This window comes from Urocampus carinirostris, chromosome 12, assembly GCF_059441175.1.
Source record: "Urocampus carinirostris isolate Australia breed hairy pipefish chromosome 12, RoL_Ucar_1.0, whole genome shotgun sequence".
In the NCBI taxonomy this organism is placed as follows: Eukaryota; Metazoa; Chordata; class Actinopteri; order Syngnathiformes; family Syngnathidae; genus Urocampus; species Urocampus carinirostris.
This window is the reverse complement of record NC_142360.1, coordinates 27522165-27547398: the sequence shown is the minus strand read 5'-3', so window position 1 is coordinate 27547398 and position 25234 is coordinate 27522165. Positions and strand designations below refer to the sequence as shown.

Here is a 25234-nt window from a genome sequence, read left to right as displayed (position 1 = left end):
GAGGGGGGCAAAAATTAATTGCTATTTTTCATTCCAGTATTGCAATTTCGATGCAATTTTCGATTTTAAAAGAAACGCATATTTTCTTTGCTAGTTTTATTTTTTAACTTAATTTTGTATTTCCTTGGGTTGTCTATGTGTAATATTAAAATTGGTTTGATGGTCTGAAACCTTTTTGAGTAATTAATAGGCAATAAACACAAAGCTCAGGAAGGGGGCAAAAATTAATTGCTATTTTTCATTCCAGTATTGCAATTTCGATGCAATTTTCGATTTTAAAAGAAACGTGTATTTTCTTTGCTAGTTTTATTTTTTAACTTAATTTTGTATTTCCTTGGGTTGTCTATGTGTAATATTAAAATTGGTTTGATGGTCTGAAACCTTTTTGAGTAATTAATAGGCAATAAACACAAAGATCAGGAAGGGGGCAAAGAAAAAAGCACTGCATACGGTTTTCGTTTTTTGACTTGCCATGCAAATGATTCATTCAAGATAGGCCAAAAATTCAACTCGGGTTCCCAGTCGAACAATTCCTTACATCTAAATGTACTCTTTAGTAGTCTTTTCCACTTGCGACACATTAAAAAAATAATCATAATCCTGGAATAAAATTCTAAATCAGTAAATACAATTGACTAAATATTACAAAATTTACTGCATGTAATCAAAAGTGCAGTAATGCGTCTTTGCTATGCATTCCAGTGAATAAAGGTTGAAAAGGATTTGCAAACCACTGTTGCTACAGCTGGATAATATATTGAAATATCAATAGAGTTTACAAAGCTTTGTCAAAAGAACTGTGGCACTAATTAAAAAGACATTAGCTTAATTTTGGTTGACTTGAATGGTAAACAGGGTACTCTGCAATACGGGGCAACAATCTATGGAGGCCAAGTTGGTTCAGCTCGTTTTACAAGGCACAAAGTCAACAAAGAGGAGGAGGTAGGAGGAGCATGGTCAAAAAATGCTCACTTTTCAGCTCCCACCCAACACATCTGGCATGGCTTGTCTTGCATCTCACCATCATGCCTTTGATGCACCGATATTTCATTTCAACCAAAAATAATTATGCTCAGCCATTTTATACTCTGCTTCAGGGCTTTAACAAAAATATTGAATACATAAAAAGATTTTCCTGTTTTGTTATTGTCCTGCTGTGTTGTTTGTGACATACGTTACTGTTTACATTGTCCTTTTAGTTGTGTAGATGAGTTGTTTTGCTATCGACATCAAAAACCACTTTCTGTATTTTGCCTGTTTTGGATTTTGAGCATAACGAGTACAACTATTTTATATAGATATCGAATTTTGTTGCTTCTACTCATGTTCAATAAATGTTTTCAAACTCACCCAGTTTAATATACATTTGTTGTCAGGAATACTTAACAAGACTCAGGCAGATCCGCTTGCAGAATTTCAATGAGCGCCTGCAGATCAAAGCCAGGCTTAGGGGTGAAAAGGTATGTGGATTATTTATCTGTCAAATTATGTATAGAAAACTTACAATGTTCCTTTTTTTAGTATGATAGTGATGGTTCAGACAGCCAAGCATCAACTGAAGAGGCAGATCTGAGGAAGAAAAAGATTGTGGCTTTTAAAGTGAGTCTGCTTTGATAGTTTAAGAGGACGGTGTTGGCACAAAATTTACTCCTACTAGTTGAAATACTAAATTCTGTTTTTTTGTGTATCTCTCTATTTATAGCTATCACTCTACCTATTTATATCTCTCTATCTATATCCACAACCTCTAGCAATAAGTATGGACTCACCAGTCTTAGGCATACCCTCACTCAGACATTTTATTCTGTAGAAAAAACCCAAATCACAAACATGAAACGATCGAAAGGTAATTCCAAAGTGCAACATATTGGCATTCTGAAACCCTAAAAGAAATGAAGAAAAAACATTGCAATGGTCAGTAAATGTTTCTTTCATATAGCAAGTGCAGGGAAATAAATATGGAATCATGCCAATCTGAGAGAAAAAAATTGGAATCAGTGCATTTTGAGTGGAAAATAAGGACACACCCAGTCAATCTCTTTTTCTTAATTGGGAACCTGGCTTAGACCAAGTCTGCTAGTTAGTCAGCAGTTATAAACAGTGCAATTATCAAACATTGGAGGGCTCCTGGACTAAGTGGATTGGCAAGAAGCATGGCTCCAACAAGAAAGATATCTTTTGAGACCAAAGACAAACTTCTTGAAGGTAACTACTCGTATGGTTGTCAAAGATGTGGGCTGTTCACAGTCAGCTGTATTGAAGATTTGGACCAAGTACAAAGGACATGGGAAGGTTGTTAAAGTCAAGCGTACTGGTAGGCCAAGGAAGACATGTAGGCGTCAAGACAAATAACTAAAAGCCATATGTCTTGAAAACAGGAAAATGCACAGCAAGACAAATGAAGAGGAAATGGGAGGAAGTTTGTGTCGCTGTATGTGACAGAACTGTGCAAAATTGTAAAGGAAATGAGATTTTTACATAGGAAAGCTAAAAATGAAACCGGCGCTTACGCTTCAACACAAAAGAACAAGACTGCAATTGGCTAAAGGAAGGCAATCGCGGACTGTGGATGACTGGATGAAGGTTATCTTCAGTAATGAGTCACGAATCTGCATTGGACGAGGTGATGATGCTGGAACATTTGTTTGTCGCCTTTCCGGTGAGATTTACGAAAAGGAAAACATCCAAATTCCGACAGTCTTTAATTTCTGAATTCCAATACGTTGCACTTTGGAATGACCTTACGATTGTTTGATTTTTGTGATTTGAGTTTTTTTCTACAAAATAAGATGTTGGCTTGAGGGTTTACCCAAGGCTGGTGATTCCATACTTCCTGCTTGGGATTGTAGATATGATATATATACCCAGCACCTACAGAGAGGATGAGCGGTGCATATATATATATATATATATATATATATATATAAAATGCTTACAAAAAATCTGCCTATGTTAAGTACCATATTTTCAGGACCTTAAGGCGCACCCAAAAACTGAATTTGTCCAGAAACTTTAGAGTGCGGCGGTTAAGATTGATAATTGATACATTAATCATTGGTATGCAACACCATATATGGTTTTATGGTAATGCTGTAAATCGAAAAGCATTGCTGACCTAAATCACAAAACATTGTATGCAACGGGAATCAAACCACGTTACCACTAGACCACCAGTGGTAAATATGATATACAACAAAGAATTAGACTTAGTCTCATCATCATACTCACTGTGCCACCACACAGATTTGAATAGTGCATTCTGAACAGTTAAACAGTCTCTCCACTTCTTCACCAGTGCGTCAATGACCTTTCTGTTTAATATCCATGCGCACCAAATGAGGTCGTATAATATTGTTAAGAGACTTTGTTTTGTCCACTCTCTAACATTCATTGGTGAAGAAGTGTGCCAATCTATGCCAATCTTCACCAATAAATGTTAGAGAATGGAGGGGACAAAATACTATGCAAGGACTTTTACTTACGCATACATACTAAACCGAGAGTTTAAAGACACACAGGTGAAGAAGGGGGGAGACTGAATATCATATTAGAACTCACGTTGCCAAACAGTTGTGGCACCGAGAGTAAAAATAGTGTGATGATGAGCTCTAATCACTTTTCATATGTCATCTGTATCAATGAAGGTTCAGTGATACCATGGGCCTTCATATTCCAATGCGCCTTGTGTTTCAAAAAATATATGACAAAAGATTATTTTTTGGGGGTTGTGCGCCTTAAAATGTGAAGAGTAAGGTAATTTTATATAACCTTTTGGAAATCTTATGAACTGTTTTAGAGATTTTATATATTATTTATATAATATACTTTCCAGGCCCAAGCTAATGCCCGTGCTGCTGTGCTAAAAGAGCAACTGGAAAAAAAGCGAAAAGAGTCAAATGAAAGGGAAAAGAAGGCATGGGATAACCATGTAAGTACTTCCACAGAAATGTATCCTTGTCTACAGTAAAAGCAAAGTTTAATGTTCTTGTGAAATGTAAAAGATTGCAGCTCAGGAAGATGAGGTCTCTCCAGCAGATGTACACCCTACCCCTCAACCGAGTGCAGAAAATGTAGTCCCTCAAGAATTGGACCCCACCACTCCTGTTATATCCATGACTGTTGCTTTGAAGAATGTTGGCGCGGTTTGTATGACTATAATAGTACACAAAAGTGCAAAATACAGTTAGGCCGGAAAATGTTTGGTATGACGCAGTTTTCACAAGTTGGATATGAGGTGGCTACTACATTTGATGTGGATGAACAAGAATAATCCTCTCCCCATCTTAGCTTTATCGCTTGATGCAGAAAAAGCTTTCGATAAGGTGAAATGGACATTTCTGTTTGCCTTAATGACAAAATTTGGATCTGGGAATATATTTAGTAAATGGATAAAAAATGTTGTACAGACGCTGCCCTATTCTTGTCTTCCATGGACATCCAGGTCTTTTTCAATCGCCAACCTCACCAGTGTATTCCTTTTTCCTTCTAATGTACCAAACTGAATTTGGCTTCTCCAATCATTTCAGCTATTGCTCCTTCGGATCTCTTTTTTTAGTCTCAGGATTTTCTGCTTCACTTCCATTGAGAGTTCATTTGAACGCATGATAGGTGGTCACAACAGCAGTTCCCAAATGCACAATCACATACGTACAATAAAGCCTGTTTCGCTACTTAATTGATTACAGATTAATAAGGGAAGAGCGGTCTGAGTAAATAACAGCTCCATGAGTCAATTGTCTAATTACTTCATGTATAGAGACTGTAAAGGGCTATAATTGCTAAACCTTTTTTTAGATTTGGATGTAGAAAGTCTCAAATTTCTGCTCAGACTGTGCACTTTAAGGCCATGTTAATTATATTTTATTTCTGAATCTGTTTATGTAAATAGATCACATATCAACTTGTGTAACTGTACAAATAATTCCAGGCTTAACTGTTGTTCTTTGTGTAATATTGATTTAAAATTTGCATCTTACAGATGACTCCATTAAAGGTCAACCTGCCTGGCACGGAAGGTGTCTGTCAGGTGTGATTTTCTGTGCTTATTATTATAGTCAACGCCTTGTATTTTTTAATAACAATACACTGCTTTTATTTTATGTCCTCTGGCAGAGTGAGAAGAAGCAGATTTTGAACAGACTGAATCAGAATCTGAAATCTCACAGCCCTCTAGATGAAGTGCATGAGTCAACACTGAATGCACAGAAAGAGAACAATCTTCCCTCCCAACTCAAAAGTCTTGAAACCGATAACCTTTGCATTGAAGAGCGGAAGAAGTGGGACCCTGCTGAACTTGCTGTACTTCCTACGTCTCTACCAACCTTAGAGGACATTTGTGGAACGGATTCTAGTAAGTTATACCGCAAGAAAATTGTGTTTTTTTTTTTTATAAATGGGAAAATAATGAAAGGGAACTATAGAAAAAAATGGACAGTTATAAAATAATTGTATGGGCAATGGGGGCGGTATGGATATGCAAAGATTTTCTAATATTTCTAAGCTTTCAATTGCATTTTGTGCTGCATTTGAGATGATCCCTTGTCAAAATAATTTAAATGATAATTCTTCAGTTCGAGTGAGAGTTAAAAGTTTCTTTCCCCGTATTTTCATTGCCACAGTGTCTCCTGGAGATTGTCCACTTCCTGGTGTAGACAGGAAGAAATGGCATGAAGGGCATCCATTTGTTCTATCTGTAGCCCAACAAACTCTAGAGGAGACCTGCATCCCAACAATAGGTGAGTAATTGTGAAAAGTGTGATTTCCATGACATGGCAATAGGGGACCAATTGTCTTTCATATTATTGTATATTATATTTTATATAATATATAAATATATATATATATATATACACACACACACACACACCTGTCTGGTGTGTTCCTCGTCCTTCATTAGGCTCTCTGCGCTTCAAACAGACCTCTGAGACTATCACAGTGCAGGTGCATTTATACAGAAACTCGATTACACACAGGTGGAATCCATTTATCATCGTTAGTCATTTAGATCAACATTGAATCATTCAGAGATCCTCACTGAACTTCTGGACAGAGTTTGCAGCACTGAAAGTAAAGGGGCTGAATAATTTTGCACACCCACTTTTTCTTTTTCTTTTTTTATTATAAAAAAGTTTAAAATATCCAATAAAGTGTGTTCCACTTAAGGATTGTGTACCACTTATTGTTGATGCTTCATGGTTTTATATCTTCACGTTTGAAGTCTGAAATGTGGCAAAAGGTCACAAAGTTCAAGGGGGCCAAATAGTTTCGCAAGCCACTGTAAATAACATTGGGATGGGTCTCCTCTTTGTTCTCTTTTTGGTTAATGGTAGTTGGAAAATTCAGCTACAGTAGGTGCATTGAGAGTGGCACCTAGTTTTGGCGTATATGGTTTATGGTCTGCATTTGTATAGCGCTTTTCAGGTCACTGTAGGCCTCTCAAAGCGCTTTACAATGTGCTTCACACTTACCCATATACACACACACACACACATCCAATGTGCATAATTAAACCTGCAAGTCATTTTGTGAGGCGTTGCAGCTAATTTTTCTCTCGTGCCTCTCTCAGCATGGTCTTGCAGACCACATACAATGATGTGGTGGGCCACATTAGCCCCGCAGGCCATGAGTTTAACACATGTGCTTTAAAGGTTAACCCAGAGGGAGTAAGTCAACCGTTTGTGGTTATTTTCAAAGATGTTTATGTGTGCATTCTCAGAACAAACTGTTGGTGAGGTGATACAGATGGATGTGCTACAGGATATCTGTCCCAGTAAGCTTCCGGACTGCCAGATATTGAGAGTACTTCATGAAGCAGATAATCAGCCACTCACCCAGCCCATTGAAACAGCCAGCGTCGATAAAGAACCACCGCCTAAGCCCGGTTAGTTTTGCGAACTAACTAAATATTTTCCGAACTTTAAGGCGCACTGGAATTATAAGGCACACCTCCAGAAAACAATCTTTTGTGATATATTTTCTTGTACAAAGCGCACCAGATTATATAGTGTTGCACAAAAAAAGGAAGGGCGGCGCAGAATATAAAACCGATCTCAATTGCATAGCATTGGATGCAACAGAAATTGAACCCAGGTCACGACGTGTGCTGCTCCAGATTCTATCCCCTTGACCATCTGATCTCATCATTATTATTATTGATCTATTTTATTTTTTTCATTGATTTTATAGATACTGTACAAAGGTGTTGATGTTATTATTGGGCCAGGCCAGTAGAATATTGTCAGACATCAATGGTACAGCCAATTAGCAAAGTCTACAAAGCGCACAAGATTCTGAATCACGACAAAGGCGTTGTGAGAAGTAATTCGGTCATTCTGAACTGAATAAAAAGAACCGCATTGAGAGAAGTAATTCGGTCGCCCTTAAAGATGTAAGTAAATGCAATGCTGCACATATCTAGTACTGTGACTTGAAATAGTGTGGTAATGACAAAAGACTTAATGCCCTTTTATGTGTCGTCTGTATCCCTAAGTCTAGTGAATAGGATTTGACATTGTATCCGCTCCAATCCGGGCTAAATTCTTGTTGCATTTAATGTTATACAATTATGAACAACTATTCAAGGCGTTTCTAATTCGGTGCTCTTAACACTGCTATCTGGTTTGATCCCCATTGCCGCCACAGGTATTCAATTGTGGTTAGTGATAAGATTGACCGATCACTAAAATGTATCTAAATTTGTCCGCATTTAAGGTGCACCGGATTACAAGGTGCACGTTCAAATTTTTTGACTAATTTGGGTTTGTTGGGTGTGCCTGTACAGTTCGTAAAATACAGTCTTGTACTTATTTCCTGTTTCTGTCCATGTTACAATTTAACAATCTTAAATGGATGGTTTAATCAAATTAGACTGGATGCTTTCTAATTATTGTTAAATCAAATGATTCTTCAAAAAAGATGCACCTACTATTTTGTGGCTATGTTTGTTAACTAAGTAATGTACAACAGGGGTCTCCAACCGTTTTCAAGCTGAAAGCTACTCTTTGCTACTTATTAGTGAAAAGGGCACCCACTTTGATATATTTCTAAAATAATATCTTATCATGTACCACTTACTATGTTGTTATTATGTTATTACCAGGTTAATTATTGCAGGTAGAAAGAAGGGAAAATATACAGAATGGAGAGGGGGGGAGAGCAAGATGGGGTGGTGGGGAGGTGGAGAGGGGGGTAGATGGGGAGGGAGAGAGGGGGGGGTTGGAAAGGGTAAGAAGGGGGGGAGAGGGAGATTGAAATGGAGAGAGAGGGAAAAAGAGAGATGGAAATGGACAGAGAGGGAGATGGAAATGGACAGAGAGGGAGAAAGAGAGGAAGATAAAAAGAGGAAGATTGAAATTCAAGAGAGGGGGAGAAAGAGTGGAGGATAAAAAGAGGGGGATGGAAATGGAGAAGAGGGAGAAAGAGAGGAAGATAAAACGAGAGAGAAAAAACAAAAGTTCGATAGGAAAGAGAAATACAGAGAAGAAGAGGGATGTGCATGAAGTAGGGTTCATTTACTCAGTCCACCACAAAATTATTTTACAAAAAAAACACGATGACCCACAACTGGTGTGGTATTTTAAGAGTTAAGTGGCCTCGGGTTCGCCCAGGTGCCCGCGAGCACCACGTTGGAGACCCTTGATGTAAATACTATAAATTTGCAACCTGAAATCGTCACTATCTTCTTAGATGAACCAGACCAGAAAGTTACAGAGCATGTAATGGGAATACCTGAAGAAGACCTGAGTGTAAGGAATATGACATCTGCCATTACTGAGGTTGAGGACGAAACGGTTGATGGTGCTACAACAGAACTTTCGCATCGAGAAAATGTCAATCAAACGGACGGAGAGGCACAGTCGTCAACAAATGCTGAGAACCAGGGTGAGTATTTCATTATACTTTACCTCGCCTTTAAATGATTTACTTGTCCAAATACGGTGTGCACTTCAGAGCCGGAAGATGTGGAATCTGTGATCCTGGAGGACGTTCCTAAATCATCCCATACTTCAACGGACCTGCATCGCGCATGGGAGAAGCAAGAACAGCCACTGTAACTATTTTATTTCACTATTCAATTCTTATTTAGGAAATGTTTTCCAATATGTTTTTTTTTACTATTCTAAGCAGTTTTGAGTTTTTGTTTAAATGTTACATTGTGGATGTTCTGATACTACTGGAAGGACGAGAGTACACTCCAACCAGTTATGGCATGGGTGGCCAGTTTTTGGAGTCGAGGGCCTCATTGGGCTAAAACATTTGGCCGATCCTGGAAAAGTCTCCCATTTTTTCATTTATGGATAAACGTGCGAATATCTACATGTTATATTTCTTTAAAGGTATTATTGAATAGATGTCTTACTATTGCTTATAAAATAATTTGCTTTGAAAAAAAATCGCAATCAAAGCATAATTATATACTAGCCCCTTGCTTTAAGCACTTCATTTGAATTTTAGTTTGGTAGTAGCCTTTTAATAGTATTTGCGTAGCTCAGTTTTTGTAGTATTTATGCACTACTATTTTTGTAGTATTTCAAAGGTAGAGTTTTTCTTCTATTTATGTCGTATTTTTGTATTACTGTAGTGTTTTATTTGCAGTGTCTAAACGTATTTTTGTAGTATTTCTGTCGTAACATGTTTGTAGTGGTGTTTTTGATCTATAATATTACTGTTGTGGTATTTTTGTGGTATTTTGAAGTATTTCCAAAGTAGTGTTTTTGTAGTAATTCTGTAGTGTTCCATAGTATTTTGTGGTATTTCTTTAGTATTTTTGTAATATTTCTGTATATTTATGAGGTAATATTTCTGTAGTAGTATTTTTGTATCGTAGTATTTCCGAAATTGTATTTTCAGAGTATTTCTGCAATATTTTGTAGTATTTCTTTGGTATTTTTGTAATATTACTGTAGTTGTATTTTAGTAATTCTGGTGTAATATTTCTGTGGCGGTATTATAGTATTACTGTAGTTTTTTGTGGAGTATTCCTATAGTATTTTCTTCTTTACAGAGTGAAAGCAAGACAATGCCATGGATTGAAAAGTGCTTAAACTTTGGGTGAAGTGCTTGTAAATGCACGAAATTGTTGCCATGTTTACAACAAGTCTGCTTAAAAATGAAGCCAACATTGCAACTCTGGTGGCTTGACTTTGCCATTGCATTTCTTCTTCCTTTGTAATTAACGGCAGCTCGCATTAATTCGTTCGTATGACACTGCCGTATAAAGCGTTAGCGCCCCATCCGAGTTTCGCCCGGGAGGACAGATCTATGCTTCACCTAAAAAGGACACTATGAAATGTGTATCATCGCAAGGATTACCTATCAATTATGGCCAATCCAAAAGGCGTTCCCAGTGGTAAATTGTAGCGGGAAGAACTTCCTGCAACTCAAAATGTGAGCTACATATATGTTACTGTCATTTTCCCCAACATTTATATGGGAAAAGAGTTGTCTCAAAAACATTGACACACGTTCATATCCACAAATATGTTCGCAATTTACTCATGGATCTAAAAATCATATGTTCTGATAAAGTCATGTGTATTTGTTTAGCCCTAAATCACAAAGAGTCTCAAAGGGCTGGTGCAAAATTCAGACCGGATTTCTACTTTTAATGGTACAGGAGAAATTGAAAATCTGCCCATTCAAAGTCCTTAAAATATCTTGAATTTGGCTGTGAAAGAGGTGTATTAACCCTTTAGCTCAATGGTCTCAAATTTGTGGCCCCCAGGTGGTTTGTGGCCACTGCCTTAATATGCAAGTTGAGAGCAACTGTGTTATTTTTCCACTAGATGTCACTGTATTCTGTCGTGCCACCGAAACGAGTGCTTAAACTGAAAAAGGAAATACAAAATACGTAGACTCAAAGTGACCAAAACGGACCTGATTACTTTGAAAATGAAATGAAATGAAATGATCTGCATTTATATAGCGCTTTTCAAGTCAAGACTTCCCAAAGCGCTTTACAGTGTGCTTCACATTTCCCAATAGCGGCCGTGCAGCCATGTAAGGCGCTAACCTGCTTATTGGGGGCATTAGGGGTTCAGTGTCTTGCCCAAGGAGACTTCGACATGGAGGAGCCGGGATTCGAACTGCGATCTCTTGATCCCAAGACGAGCGCTCTACCTCCGGAGCCACTGCAAGCCTCGAAAAGAAAAAAGGAACAAAAGAAATAATACCAAAAATAAAACTCAAGAAAAGGGAGAAAAAATAAATAAGTAAAAAAGAGAAAAATCAAAAAATGGGAGAAAAAGAGAAAAGTTTTTGTATTGTTTTTTTTTTTTTGTCTTTTTTTCTTTAATTCTATTCTTTCTTGTTTCTTTTTCTTTATTTTATGGGAAGAAAAAGGCTGCCTTTGTTTAGTTTCAGTCTTTGTAGTTTGTAATCTTCCTTGGACTCAATTTTGGTTGCACTACACATGACAGCGACATCTAGTGGACAAATATCAAACACTGTCCCTTTAAGAACAGTAGAATGTTTTTGTGGAAAACCCCATTTGGCCCAACCTCATCCGGACCCTAGCTTCTGCGGCCCCCAACTCAATTGAGTTGGCGACCCTGCTGCAGCTACTCAGTCAGTTCGTACAAAATCCCCGCCTGATTGTTTGGAGGTGCCTATATTATTTTTCGTGGACTATGAAGGGTGGGTCTTTCCACTCAATTGTATTTTCTTTTACAGGTTGCCAAACATCAGATCAGATCAAGAAGCAGCAGAAACAGGAAAAAAGGGTAAGGAAGAATTGAATACACACGTTTGATTCATCATGCAGTCAATACAAGGCATAGTATGCAATATTTTGTCTATCCTGTCATACCACTAATGGGTTTGCAGTTATTCCCCATCTTCCTGCAGGTTTCTCACAGGGTGAAGAGCCTCTGTTTGTAAAGTTGTGCTCTTCAGTTCAAAGACACAAATGTGCTCTAGCATTACTCTCGGCTCAATCTTCGGTGGATGAATCATCTTCTCATACATCTCGCTCAAGCTCTGTTTCACCTCAGCACTCCAAGCGGCACAATGCCCTCCTGATTGGGCTTTCAACAGGCCTATTTGATGCCAACAACCCTAAGGTGATACCCCTAATAACCTCTTTGACCGGTTTACCTCTGGTAGGCGCTACAGTTCCATTTAAACAAGCACAAACCGCCTTGGAGACAGAATAGCTGCTCCAAAGCCTTTATAGTTTAAAAAGACGAAACATTTTTATGTTTTGGCACTCTGGTATAATGCTTTTGAAAATTTATTTATACAGTTATGAGACTCAGTTTTTTTTAATGAAATCTAAAATTGATTTTGGAAAATTAAGTATTGTGAATTTTGATTCTGATTGATTTTTTTTTGGTCAATTTTTTTCCTCTTTCATCTCTTTTTCTCTCGTGTTTTCTGATTTTTTTTTTTTTTTACTGCTTTTTTTTTCAGATGCTGCGGACTTGCTCCCTCCCAGATTTAAGTCAGGTCTTCAGCTCTGAGCAGGAGTCTCTTTTTCCTACTGAAGACGGCGCTGCTCCCGACTGCAATCGAGAGAATGATGACCAGGACGAAGCAAAAGAGAACGACCAGTCAGAAACTGAGGAGTAAGCACAAAACGATGAAAGAATTTCACAATTAGTCGTGTTTTTGCCACCTTCTGCACATGGGCACTCACCTTTATATCAACTCCTTACACACACAAACATCCTTTCCCTGTTTGCAAATTGGCCGAACGATAAATCGGGACGATAAATCCACAGAAATTTATAAAAAATGACCTTTGTTTGCAAGAGCGAGTCCGAAGCAAACATGAGATTTTTGGCAAGATTTATCTTTTATGTAAATCTTTTATTGATTAGCTTAACTTTAGGCCTCATATTAAAAACTGCAGTACGTTTGTTACATAGCTTCAAAAAGTCAATAATTTGTTTACCGGGTGCCCCACTAAAGAACCATAATGTATATTCGTCAGTTGTGTATGTGTTTAAAATGTAAGTATTTGCTTGTGTTTAATTCTCTTAGATTTTGCGATGAAATATGGTCAATTATGGTGAGACTATTTCCTATTGAGTGACTAGTGCGCATTGAAATAGAGGACAGAACCACGAGTATGATTTATTCTTCATTTGAGAGGATAGTACCGAATTTAATAAACTGTATTATTTTTTTAAACTGACAGAAGTGACATGACCCCAAACATATGAAATGACAGTTTGGGCCTGACCTTACCTAAAATTTGAGCTGGTTTGGCCTAAGATCATGCCTCTTGCCCCACCTGACCCCTTTCCTCCCTGCGTTGTACTAGTACTTGACATGAACACACTTGTATATGGGGGAATTAGCACTTTGTATCCATATCTAACTTGCATGGGTTGCACATAAATTCAACATTTGCACTAACGCAAAGGCCTGCAAATATCGAGGGGCCTGTCGGCGGCGAGTTTTGGACCCCAGACAATAATAATAATAATAATTTCCTTTGTATTGTCATTCTGTGTAACAATGTACACAGAACGAAATGTCGATACACCTGACCCGTTGTAGCGAGCCGATGCAGCCGCAGCCAACAGAGGGCGCCGCCATTTTACCAATGTTATAAGTCTTAGGTATGACTCGGCCGAGGCGCGAACCAGCGACCTCCCAGTCTCAAAGCGGGCGCCTTACCATCTAGGCTACTGAGAGAGTACTATCCACTTTAAAACACAGCCACACTTGGTTTATTTAATTGCAGGTGCATCTCACCTGCATGCAATCCGAGCTCCTCTCTGGCTGCGATTGGTGCAACCGACAAAATTTAGACACGCATGAATGAATGAATGAAAACTTGATTTCGAAGATTAAAAAATAAAAACGGGACAAAAACAATGACCCAACAACAAAAATAATGTGAACATAACATGTTCGAAAAGGGGTAGTCAGAAGCAGACGCTTATTCATCTTCCCTATTAATTACATTGTATAGATAGCTCCTCTTTTGTGTCTAAATATAACACAATCTCACAGATAGACATATTACATAGGTCAGGTATCAATAATTATAATAATAACAATAGTCACATATTTTATACCCTAATCATCGTAGTACCCATCTATTAACGTTATAATGCTACTAGTCATTGTGTCACCAACGATAATAACAACAATAGCAATAATAACAGTTATGATATAATAATAGTAAGTGTCAGTAATGTTTTTTGTATTTAAATTTGAACACATGAATAGTTGGACATTGTTTGATCTCGTCTTGTTCCAAAGCTTGACTCCACACACAGACACACACATACTTTTCCTGGTAGTTCTCACCTTTGGGATTATGAATTTACTACAGCCCCTTAAGTTATAATTTCCCTCTTTCCGAGTGAATAATTTTTGTTGCTGATCTGTTTGCTCTAAAACCATTTTGACTTTCATTAATCGATTTATGTTTTATCTATAAATTGTTCTAGTCTATTATTGTAAAGTTTCTCTAATATTTTTGAGAACTGAGGAAGCAGAGATACCAGTCTATAGTTTGTAAAAATGTGCTTGTTTCCATTTTTGTATATTGGTTTAACCTTTGCTATTTTCATTTGATTTGGAAATTTGCCCGTTAGAAATGATAGATTACATATGTAGGTCAATGGTTTCACAATGTTATTTATAATTTGCTTAACTAGTACCATATCGATGTCAAAACAATCCATAGACGTTTTGTTTTTACAGTTGTTTACCACGTCTAAGATCTCTGATTCCGTAACCCCATATAAAAACATGGTCTTGGAGTTCATTTTTATCAGTGACTCAAATTGCTTACTACTGCACTCTGGGATAATTGCAGCTAGCTCTGATCCAACATTTACAAAAAAACTATTGAAATTCTCCACAATTTGATTTAAATGATCATTTTCACTGTTCTTATAAATAAGTCTGCATGCATGTAGTTATGCACGATTATATCTTTGTCTTTTAGTGCACACGAGGATCAAGACCTGCAGGACATCAGGGCATCTATGGAGCAACTGCTGCAAGAGGAGAGTGAACTAATAAGGAAACTACCACACGATGGAAGAGGAGACTTCAACGAAAATGCTACAGTGGAGGAGGACAAAGACCTTTTCAACAGGATGATGGTAGAACTTGAACAGGACAAGATGGTTGTAGGTGATTATGACTATGTGGGAGACGAGGAAAATGAGGAAGAGGATGATGCGTGCTCGAATGAAAGTCCTGTGTACGACGAAGCAGAAGAATTACTCAGCAACGGTGCATCAGAAGAAAAAGTCACCAATAAAACCCAACTGAACGAAGAATGGCAGTCGGGTAAGAAAAGGGGAAGAGTTTTTTTGCATTCTAGATAGATAGATAGATAGATGGATACTTTGTTCATCCCCGAAGGGAAATTCACATTTCCAGCAGCATCCCTGAGCTGAGAACAATCGAGAACAATCGAAAATAACACGGGAGCTGCTGGAGTGGCTGCCATTCGTGACGGCGCCGGAAGAAAAGATTCAATTTGAATCATGTACAAACAAACAAACAATTGAATCATGTACAAACAAACAAACAAACAAAATATTCATGTTTCAATAAGTGGAGTACAACGAGTACTGAAAATGGATGGCATTTATTATTATTTTCAACTTTATATTCTTATCAAGTGCTTTACCTACTGAAATCACCCCATCTTTCTCAGACATTATACCGAATCAGCCCTCTCATACATTCATAATTATCCTGTTCATTTGGTCGGGGCTCCAAACAGGCATTTATTGTGCATTCCTGTACTTCCTCAGTCTTTTTGCCACCTTTTGCAGCCATAAATTGAGTTACATTAAAGTTGATCCGTTTCAACATTATTTTTTGAAAATATATTTTGCACTGTATTAAGTTATTGTTGTCTTGATACATTTAAACTTAAGTAGAGACTCAAAATAAGGAGAGAATACATCAATGGATTTTTAACTTGCAAGGAAGACGGGGAAAGAAGCCTTCTGATAAGAAATCTCAACTTGTTCTATGCCCTCCCCTGAGCCTTTTCTTTTTGTTAAATTTAAGGTTACAAAAATCCTATGAAATCTTTTTTTGCAGGTATCCAATATTAAAAACGGAACAACCGTATGTTTAGGTTTATGTATTACATATTATTGATACATTTTTTTTTTTACATTTTATGTATTGTGTATTTATTATTAGAGTTAACATCCCACTTTTGTTGTACACACAATCATCATAGCTCATGTATGAAGACAAAAAAAATCATCATTTTGTCTCGTGAACCTGAAATTCACAACTATAAAGGCCGAAATCAGTTGTTATTATTTTTATTTTTATTTTATTTTTTTACAATAATAATCTATATCCTTATCTCTATCTCTATCCTACTATAGATAACAGTGAGGAAGACCAAGGAGAGAGTGATCTTTATGACAGCATCTACAATCGTTTGGAGGAGCATCGTATCAACCTTGAACAGCAGATGGGATTTGAGAAGTTCATTGTGGCCTACAATAAGATAAAGGTACATATCCCTAAAACATTTTAAAACCATCGACATCCACAAAAAGAGTGAGTGAAGAGATTTTTTCATGAGTACATTTTGGCTCGGAGATCAAATCCTAATCACGCGAATCCCCCAATAGCGTTCCAATTCTGATAAGCGCAGAGTATAATGTGCGCATAGCATCAGAGCACTAAAAGTGAGGACAGTTTGGTCCATTATATAAAGAGCATACTCCCCACTAGTTTACAGTCATGGTGTCAAACCAACAGACCCCATTTTGGCTGTATACCGTTAAGCAATCCTTTCTATGGAAGCTTATTAAACAATTTAGGTTCACTGTTGAGACACTTTACGATGAAAACCCACTGAACAAACTGTTAACATCTAGAAACGCCTCACAAAAACACAGAGCAATTTTATTGTGTCCAGCACCATCTGCACCGAAGCTAGATACATCGTTTGCAGTATTTTGTGACATTGGCTCTGATTTGAATACACGTCCAAAAATTGTATACATTTATGTTGGTAATTTCATTGGCTAACCATTGTGTCAATTGTGATTTCATTCAGTTACTACCAGCTAAAGGTATTTTTAGCTACAGGAGACGATCTCTGCTTTATCAAACAGGCCCATATAGGATAATGCGGGCTGTGGACTGTGAAAAAAGCCTGCTATTTGCCGAGAATGATGTCAACCAAATAGTCGGAGGCTAACGACCATATTGGTGATAATTTTACGAATATGTTTGTTTTTAAATGGGATTTTTAGAGTGATAGGAACGGATTACAACAAGGATGTCCAACAAGGCAGAAATACTTTTATGTGGATTTTTTTGTTATCTATCTGCATTAGCGTGGGTTTTTGAGTAAACATTTTTACATGGTTGGATTCACTGGACAGTCCTTGATGTCACAAAGCCATTTTTGTGGAGATTCAAATAATTTGAAGACAGCCAAGGGGGAGTAATGGGTGAATTACGCTGGGTATCTTGTTTCAGACTGATCGTGATGTTTCTGTGATGAGTGCATTTTGAAATGTCAAGTCATGTTTTTTTTGTATAGCTCTTAATCACAAAAAGTCTCTTAGGACTATCATTACACCACCCTGATCTAAAACCTACATGAGGGCAAGGAAAAACCTAAAAATCTTAACATACTGTAAATTCTGGACTATAGAGCGCACCTGATTATAAGCCGCACCCACCGAATTTTAAGAGGAAAACTGATTTTGTACCTACACAAGCCGCACCTGTATATAAGCCGCATGCGCCCACATTGAAAAATGTAACACAAACACTAAACTAACCCAAACCCGACTTTAAGTCGCGCGATTGAAACTGAATTAAAGTACACAGTCCAAAAATCACAGCCGACAAAATAAACGGAAAATGATACCGGTACTTATGGTTTGATGCTGACCTGCAAAATACGAGTCCCGTTGAAAGTAATCCAAGAAAAAAAATTGTATATTTCCAAAGGTAAGGGTGGGAAAAATATATATCCACTATTGTCCGCCGAGTCCACAAACAGGTCTCACCTTTACCCCACTTCCCGTCACCCCGCGTTTGTTCCGCCCCTTCTTTTTCATTCGCCTGTGCAAAACATATCAGAATAAGTGTCTAAAATAAATACATTACAAAAATATACAGTTGCAAATACATATTATACATGGTTACACATATTTACAAAGAAAGACGGTACACCGAGAGAGTTTTCAAAGCTTTAATAATAATAATATAACTTTCATCCCAAACCGTGCCTGTGACAGGGCAGTTAATGGTAGCAACACGCTAGCAACACAGTAAACAGGTCTGTTAAAAAACATACAGCACTTGTAAAAATCACGGTAAACCGTCCTCATCTTCCTCCTTACAACTGAAGCCATCAAAGTTGTCTTCCTCAGTGTCGGAAAGAAACGGTGTCATATAGACGTCGTCCCACGCTCCCGCAGCCTCACTCGCGCTGTCACTGTCGCTGGAACTCTAATCCACTCCTGATTCTGTGCCCTCCTCTCCGTCACACAGCAGACTGGCTTTTCGGAACCCATTGGTTTTTGACGTGCCTTTCTTTTTGCATTTTGCATGATGAGGGTATGTTTACTCTAATTTAATTCATGCAGAAGCCAAGAAGTTGCAGTCTTCCTCGGCGCATATATTCCACCGGTCTAAATCTTACCTTTTGTACTCGAGCGCCGCTGGCAGCTGTTAGAAAAATGACATAAATTGGCCGCATCACTGAATAAGCCGCAGGGTTGAACATTTGGGAAAAAAGTAGCGGCTTATAGTCTGGGATTTACGGTAAGTAATTGAAAAAATATTGAAATCCCCCAAGAGTTTGCATTTTCCAATGTCATGTGGCACGGCGTATTTCAGTAAACAGTGACATCGTACATAAACATATTTGTTTATTAAAGGTCAGACGGTCCTGTAATCTCTTGCAACATATCAAACATGTTCTCTTATGATTTGACATTTCAGGCAATACGCGATGACGAAGATGATAATATCGATGTGGGCTCCAGTTTGGCCTTTAGTATTTTGGGGAATGAGCACCAGCATCTTTATCCAAACATCCTTCATTTAGTGATGGCAGATGGTGCATACCAAGAAGGTCAGTGATATTATCCCTTTAATTATTGGTTCATGTAAAGGTCTTATCTGCACCAGGTAGGTTGACCTAATCCTCCTTAGCTAACATTGCAAGAATAGGGACAAAATATGGGGCGGCAGTAGATCAGAAGGTTGAGCACTTGTCTTGGGTCCAAGAGGTCGCTGGTTCGATTTCTGGCTTTTCTGAGTTAAATGTCAAAGTGCCCTTGGGCGAGACACTGAACCCCTCATGTCCCGGGCAAAAAGATAGAGGCCTTGCATGGCTGACGCCGATTTCGGTGTGTGAGTGTGCGTGTGAATGGGTACGTGTAAAGCGGGATCCATTTTTGGCGCCATTGATTGACTTTTAAGTCAAACGTGACTTTAAAAGCGCCAAATAAATGTAGACCATATATTGGTCAATAAGTCTTTAAGGCAGGGGTGTCAAACAGGCGGATCAGGCCCACTATGGTATTGAATCCGGCCCGTGAGACAAAGCTGAGAGAAGCGCAAGAGAAAAACGAGCTGCAGGTTGAAATATGTCTACTTGATGTTGACAAAGCCCGGTGCCTCTCACACACGCTGTACTTGTATTTCTCTTTTTCTCTCTCTCTCTTCCTCCCCTTTTCTCTCACTCTCTATCTCTCTCTTTCCCTCTCCCTGTCTCTCTTTTTCTCTTTCTTTGTTCCTCTTTGTCTCTTTCTCTCGTTGTGTCTTTTTAGCTTCTTTTGCTCTCCTTTTTTTCCTTTTCCCTCTTTAATCTCTTTCTCTCTCACTTTTGCTTTTTCCCTCTCTCTTTCTCTCGTTGTGTCTTTTTAGCTTCTTTTGCTCTCCTTTTTTTCCTTTTCCCTCTTTAATCTCTTTCTCTCTCACTTTTGCTTTTTCCCTCTCTCTTTCTCTTGTTGTGTCTTTTTAGCTTCTTTTGCTCTCCTTTTTTTTCTTTTCCCTCTTTTAACTCTTTCTCTCTCACTTTTGCTTTTTCCCTAACTCTTTCTCTCCTGCTCTTTTCTCTCCTTCTCCCTTTCTATTTCTTTTTGGATTTCTTTCTTTCTCTCTCGTTCTTTCCCCCCTTTTACTATTTTTCTTTTTATGTCTTTTGTTTCTCATGTTCTCTCTCTCTCTCTCTCTCTCTCTCTCCTTATCCGTCTTTTGTCTCTTTTTCTCCATTTCTCTCTCTCTCCCTTTGTCTATTTCTTTGTCCCACCCTCTCTTTTTCTCCTTTTTTTCTCTTATCTCTCTCTCTCTCTGTCTTGTTTTCTCTCTAATCTACTAGTCTGGCCCCCCGAGAGAATGTTTGTTCCATCGTGTGGCCCCCGAGGTAAAATGAGTTTGACACCCCTGCTCTAAGGCAAGGGTGGGCAACTATTTGGATCTGAGGGTCCTATTGGGTTACAAAGTTTGGCCGAGGCTCCCAACATAATTTTGTTTTGTTTCATTTATGAATAAATACACACGTTATATTTTGAATGAAATTGGAGATCAAAGAAAATAATATATTACAACCCTGTTTAAAGTACTAGTTTTGTAGTGTAACTGTAGTTCTATTTTTGTAGTATTTTGGTAGTATTTGCATAGTAGATTTTTGTAGTGTAGTATATCTGATTTTCTGTTATTCCTGCAGTCAGGTTTTTGTACTATTTCTGTTGTAGTTTGAGTTTTGTAGTATTTTCTGTAATATTTCTGCAGTAGTAATTGTGTAGTATTTCCATAGAATTTGTAGTATCTGTAATAGTTTGTAGTGTTATTGTGTTTTAATTTTGTAGTATTTTTGTATGAGTATTGTTTTTTTTAAAACCCAAAGAGGCAACGAGGACAAAGTTGGCACCCAAAAAATGTTTTTTTTTCATTAGTTGTACTTTTACTATTGTAGGTATTCTATGTTTGTTTGGCGGGCCGGATAAAACATTCTGGCGGGGCCGCATTTGGCCTGCAGGTCGTAGTTTGCCCACCCTTTAGAGCAGGGCTAATAGATAAAAGAGAAGGAAAAAGAGAGATAAAGAAATAAGAGAAAGAGGGAGGGAAAAGGAGAGGGCAGGACAAAGAAAGAAAAAGAGAGAGAGAGAGGGAGAGCGTGAGATCAAAAGAGATAAAAAGTCGTGAGAGGGGAAAAAGAAAGGGAGAGAAAGAAAGAAATAGAAAGACAGAAGGAGAGAAAAGAGAAAATAAAGCGCGAAGGGTAGGAAGAGGGAATAGAGAAAGAGAAAAGGAAAAAAGGAAGTTAGAGCAAAAGAAGTTAAAAAGACACAGAGAGAGAAAAGAGCAACAAAGGAAGAGAGACACAGAGCGTGAAAAAGACAGAGAGTGGGAGAAAAGGGGTGGAAAAGCGAGAGAGAGAGAAAGAAATACAAGTACAGTGTCTTTGTTCGAGGCACCTGGCTTTGGCAACATCAAGTTGACATATTTCAACCTGCAGCTTGTTTTTCTCTTGCGCTTCTCTGAGTGTTGTCTCGCGGGCCGGATTCAATCTTTAGTGGGCCGCGGGCCGTCTGTTTAACACCTATGCCTTAGAGTCTAAGGTGAGGGAGTCCGTCAGCAGTCCTTGATCTGCATTAAAATTGAACAAGGGTTCAGGAGACGACGTGTCCCCATTCTTATGTGATCACTCAAAAAAAGAGGGGTTTTCCTCTTCCTAGGGAGGTCATATCAGAAAATAACAGCGAATCACTGCCGTAACTTCTGGTGTTTTGGCTCTTCTGCTAAGGCTGCTGCCCCCACGTTGCCCCATATAAGCAGATACAAAATCTTGATGGATGAATAGTGTAAATGATAAAATATCACACCAAATCTGATCCCACCAAGCAGCATTGTTGCACAGTTGTAAATATCCGAAATATTTTTCAGCAAAGTACCGTATTTTCACAACTATGAGTTGTACATCAAAGTATTATATTTTCTCCAAAAGGTGTAGAGGACACCATGAGTTGTAAGTAGTAGGGGACGGTACTGTAGTGTTTTTTTCCCGCCGCTACTGGCGATGTGAGAGGTCACCCAGCATCCACTCTGAAGAAGAAATCTGGCTTCTACTTCCTGGTTCGTGTAAACATAACAAGTACTGTATCGCTAGCGCGCCAAGAACTTTAACGTTTTTATTGTTTAATATCTCGTGCATCCATTCAAGATGGTTGGTGTAAATTTTAAAGAAGAGGCGAGTTGTTTCTGTTGAAACGAAAGTGGAATAAGAAAGCTTAATGCGGTTGAGAAAATGGTCGGAACGCTTTTTTTCGGCTACTTTTTACTACAGAGGAGGACCTCTTCCAAAAGTAAGTTAAACTGAACTTGATTTTTCCTTATAAAGCATATTATTTTATGAAATGTTTATTTTTTCGTACAAAACAATACAGGCTACTTATACAAGTCTTAAACCTTAAACATACAAAATATAGCACGCAAGAGGATTTCTTCTTCCGAGGGGGCGTGTGACAGAAAATAATAGACAAGCACGCCCATAGCAACCAACTGACAATTTTTGTTTACATGTTTACATTTTTGTTGCATCTCGTTGCTCTCGGTAGGGTGAACTTTTTGCAACCGTATGTCGACCATTTTACCACACGAATGACACCTGGCATTGTCCTTTTCTGTTGTTGGAGAAAAAGCCCAAAAGGCAAATTGTAGCTGCGACCAGGTAGGGACGAGTGCTAAAAGTCTGCCTGTTAGTCACAAAACTATCAAAACTGGATAGGAAAAGAGCTGGTATACCTACATATAGAGGCGGCGCATTGAGGGAATTAGTATATAGTGAGGTGAAGTATCGATCCCAGGACAGTAGTATCATTCGGATCCAAGTACAGTGGAACCTCGGTTCTCGAGCATAATCCGTTCTAGAACCCTATTCGAAAACCGATTTGGTCGATCACCGAAAATCGTTTTTCCCATTAAAAGTAATGTAAAATCGTTTTAATCCGTTCCAACACCCTGAATGTTTACCACGAACGTAAACATGAAGCTAATCGTACGTTCGTGTTAGCGTAATCTTCCGTACGAAAGATTACGCTAACAGGAACGTGTAAAAATAAAAAAAAGGATTATGAATAGGATTTCTTACCTTTGTGGTGGACGGTGGGGAGAGAAAAATCCTCAAAAGTTTTTCAACCTCTTCCAAAACTTGCGGCCGTTGCTCGCTTATAGCGCTAACTTCCTTAGCCGCATCACTCGTTTTCACAGCCCCCTTATTCCTTACTATCGTACTGATAGTAGATTTAGCCGTGCTGTATTCACTAGCAAGATCGGAAATTCGTACACCTCTTTCATATTTAGCTATTATGTCTTTCTTAAAGGCAATAATTTTACGAACAACTTGTCTTTTTCACCTGTCCTGCTTGCAACGACCTTCTTCGGAGGCATAATTACGGGCTAAAACACACGTACACCGCTCAGCATCGCCCCCTAGTGTACCGGCGTTCGAACTCCGATTTTTTTGACCGAACAGCGAAACAAGAATTTCTCGAAATTTTTGCTCAAACACCAATTTGTCCGAACTGAGAGGCGTTCGAAAACCGAGGTTCCACTGTACTTGCTTAGTATCAATAATATCGATATATGGATCAATCTGACCACCCCTCCACTTTGTACAAAACAATCCAGGTTACCTACACAAGCCTTAAACATCTATAAATGCAAAATATAGCACTGAAGCAATTTACGGACGTGAGTAGGGCAGCGTCAGTAACGGAAATAGATACTTTCCCTAGAAACTAGTTACTTTGACTATAAGAGTAATTCAGTTACAAACTCAGTTACTTTTGGAAGAATTAGTGAGTCACTATAATTACTTTTTTAAAGTAACGTGACCAACACTGGTGATAAATATGCCAAAAAAAACAAGAAATCGGGAAGGAAAATTCTGTACAGTCATTTCTTGTATCACTTTTAATGGATTATTGTTTGATGCCATTCACATTTTTGATGTCTCTCTGCTTTACTTTTAGGCAATGATAACAGATTAGAGCAGTGGAGTCGTTGGCAGTCCTGACCATTTCTGCGACAGAGATTGTAAGCCTCCTCTTGTACATTTTTTTTTTTTACTTTTGATGATCACTTGGTGGAATGAGTTTACAGCCAATGTTGGTTTTAGGTCACTTTCCTGAAAACCAGTGTTTGGCATATCGAGTTTTAATGTAACAATGAATAGATGCATGTTCCAGCAATTTGTAAGCCAATACTATAACTTTGATCTTGTTGATGTTTGACGGTTACATTATCCTCTCAGGTGCTTTCTTCCCACATTCGAAAAGATTCATGTTCCAAATAACAGCCAGGTCAACTTTGAGCATAAAGGTTTCAGGAATTCAATGGAATACACATGTTTACATTGTTTGATTTTAGAAATAAAGGTTTTTTTTCTCAACATGCAAAGGTGGCGACCATTGTGCGCCAAGATACTATAGCAAGATTTATATTTTTTGTATATTCATTCCTCTCTGACTAAAATCCAACAGCTTTTCAATCGTATAAGCAGAAGTGATATGATACTGAATTGTGTGATTTTACGAATAAACCTTGGGAATGTCGAATGTCTTCTTTCTTGGGTTATATACTTTTGTTTTTTTCTTACAACGCAAAGGTACTTACTTGGAAAAGCACTATTGATAACCAAGTCTGTTTGCATCAATATTATTGTCAAAGGGACTTTGTGTGTAATTACGAGCAACCAGGGGGGAAAACAGTGGACCGTGTGTACAGTAACATCAAACATGCGTACAGAGCTTCCCCCTCCCCCCACCTAGTTGGATCCGGCCATCTCTGTCTGTCCCTCACCCCCCTCATACACCCCCCTCCGGAGAAAAACAAAGCCTGTAACAAGGACAATACAACATATTCTTTTTTCCTTTATCTTCTTTGTTTTCTTTTATCCCCCTGTTAAATGTGAAACTGGAGTGCCACGTCCAATTTCGTTGTCACAATATGTTCAACCATTTTGTAACAATGACAATAAAGGTATATTCTATTCTATGTGCTCCATAATGGTAAAACACATACCGGTGAAACTGGAGTGCCACGTCCAATTTCGTTGTCACAATATGTTCAACCCATTTTGTAACAATGACAATTAAGGTATATTCTATTCTATTCTATGTGCCCCATAATGGTAAAACACATAATTCATTAAAAAAGAGATTTGAATAACAAGTATACGAACTATCATATAAATCAATATAATTATTAAAATATTATATGTCAAAGTTTATTTAACATAACACGAGGCTCA

The 25234-nt window shown here is 38.1% G+C and overlaps 1 protein-coding gene across 1 annotated transcript in view; it reads left to right on the top strand.

Annotated features, from left to right (window-relative positions):
- nek1 (NIMA-related kinase 1) overlaps positions 1 to 24539 on the top strand; it is a 50524-nt gene extending 25985 nt beyond the window's left edge. The window contains exons 19-36 of the mRNA XM_088349886.1: positions 856 to 942; positions 1377 to 1460; positions 1522 to 1599; positions 3833 to 3928; positions 4002 to 4142; positions 4979 to 5026; positions 5113 to 5350; positions 5619 to 5735; positions 6716 to 6880; positions 8686 to 8880; positions 8950 to 9049; positions 11671 to 11720; positions 11845 to 12059; positions 12409 to 12563; positions 14909 to 15258; positions 16326 to 16456; positions 18916 to 19048; positions 23955 to 24539. Coding sequence (XP_088206012.1) covers positions 856 to 942; positions 1377 to 1460; positions 1522 to 1599; positions 3833 to 3928; positions 4002 to 4142; positions 4979 to 5026; positions 5113 to 5350; positions 5619 to 5735; positions 6716 to 6880; positions 8686 to 8880; positions 8950 to 9049; positions 11671 to 11720; positions 11845 to 12059; positions 12409 to 12563; positions 14909 to 15258; positions 16326 to 16456; positions 18916 to 19048; positions 23955 to 23998 — 2427 coding nt within the window. The 3' untranslated portion in view covers positions 23999 to 24539. The remainder of the gene's footprint in view (positions 1 to 855; positions 943 to 1376; positions 1461 to 1521; positions 1600 to 3832; positions 3929 to 4001; positions 4143 to 4978; positions 5027 to 5112; positions 5351 to 5618; positions 5736 to 6715; positions 6881 to 8685; positions 8881 to 8949; positions 9050 to 11670; positions 11721 to 11844; positions 12060 to 12408; positions 12564 to 14908; positions 15259 to 16325; positions 16457 to 18915; positions 19049 to 23954) is intronic.
- The last annotated feature ends 695 nt before the right edge of the window (positions 24540 to 25234 follow it).